The 1,107-nt window shown below is 48.4% G+C and overlaps 1 protein-coding gene across 1 annotated transcript; it reads left to right on the top strand.

Annotated features, from left to right (window-relative positions):
* The first annotated feature begins 425 nt into the window (after positions 1–425).
* On the top strand, positions 426–1,021 carry LOC113222912 (hemoglobin subunit gamma-like). The gene is made up of 2 exons (XM_026452490.1): positions 426–624; positions 748–1,021. The coding sequence occupies exons 1-2, from the start codon at positions 533–535 to the stop codon at positions 1,019–1,021; spliced, it is 366 nt and encodes a 121-aa protein (XP_026308275.1). The 5' UTR covers positions 426–532.
* The last annotated feature ends 86 nt before the right edge of the window (positions 1,022–1,107 follow it).

Below are 1,107 nucleotides of genomic sequence, written 5' to 3'. Positions count from 1 at the left end.
TTGTCCCATCAAAAATCCTGGACCTATGCCTAAAACACATGTCACAATCCCCAAACTTTTCAAAAATTGGTGCATGCTTTAACTTTAATCTTCAGGCCTCACTGGAGCTAGAGGCAAGAAGGTAAAAAAGGCTGACAAAAAGAAGTCCTGGTATCTTCTATGGTGGAAGAAGGAAACTAGCTAAAGGGAAGAACAAATTAGAGAAAAATTGGAATGATAGAATCGGAACAAGGCAAAGGCTATAAAAAAAATTAAGCAGCAGTATCCTCTTGGGGGCCCCTTCCCCACACTATCTCAATGCAAATATCTGTCTGAAACGGTCCCTGGCTAAACTCCACCCATGGGTTGGCCAGTCTTGCCTTGACCAATAGCCTTGACAAGGCAACCTTGACCAATAGTCTTAGAGTATCAGGTGAGGCCAGGGGCCGGCGGCTGGCTAGGGATGAAGAATAAAAGGAAGCACCCTCCAGCAGTTCCACACACTCGCTTCTGGAACGGCTGAGATTATCAATAAGCTCCTAGTCCAGACGCCATGGGTCATTTCACAGAGGAGGACAAGGCTACTATCACAAGCCTGTGGGGCAAGGTGAATGTGGAAGATGCTGGAGGAGAAACCCTGGGAAGGTAGGCTCTGGTGACCAGGACAAGAAAGGGAAGGAAGGACCCTGTACCTGGCAAAAGTCCAGGCCGCTTCTCAAGATTTGTGGCACTTTCTGACTGTCAAATTGCTCTTGTTCAATCTCACAGGCTCCTGGTTGTCTACCCATGGACGCAGAGGTTCTTTGACAGCTTTGGCAACCTGTCCTCTGCCTCTGCCATCATGGGCAACCCCAAGGTCAAGGCACATGGCAAGAAGGTGCTGACTTCCTTGGGAGATGCCATAAAGAACCTGGATGATCTCAAGGGCACCTTTGCCCAGCTGAGTGAGCTGCACTGTGACAAGCTGCATGTGGATCCTGAGAACTTCAGGGTGAGTCCAGGAGTTTCAGCAGTTTCAGAGTTCAGTCTCAAGGCAACTTAGACAACTGAGTATTGATCTGAGGACAGCTGAATCTACCTGCTGGGTGTGAGCTATTTGAAGATACTGGGGTTGGGAGTGAAGAAACT

This window comes from Piliocolobus tephrosceles, unplaced genomic scaffold (assembly GCF_002776525.5).
Source record: "Piliocolobus tephrosceles isolate RC106 unplaced genomic scaffold, ASM277652v3 unscaffolded_36316, whole genome shotgun sequence".
NCBI classification, from domain to species: domain Eukaryota; kingdom Metazoa; phylum Chordata; class Mammalia; order Primates; family Cercopithecidae; genus Piliocolobus; species Piliocolobus tephrosceles.
The sequence above is the reverse complement of the archived record's forward strand: the minus strand, read 5'-3'. Positions and strand labels throughout refer to the sequence as shown.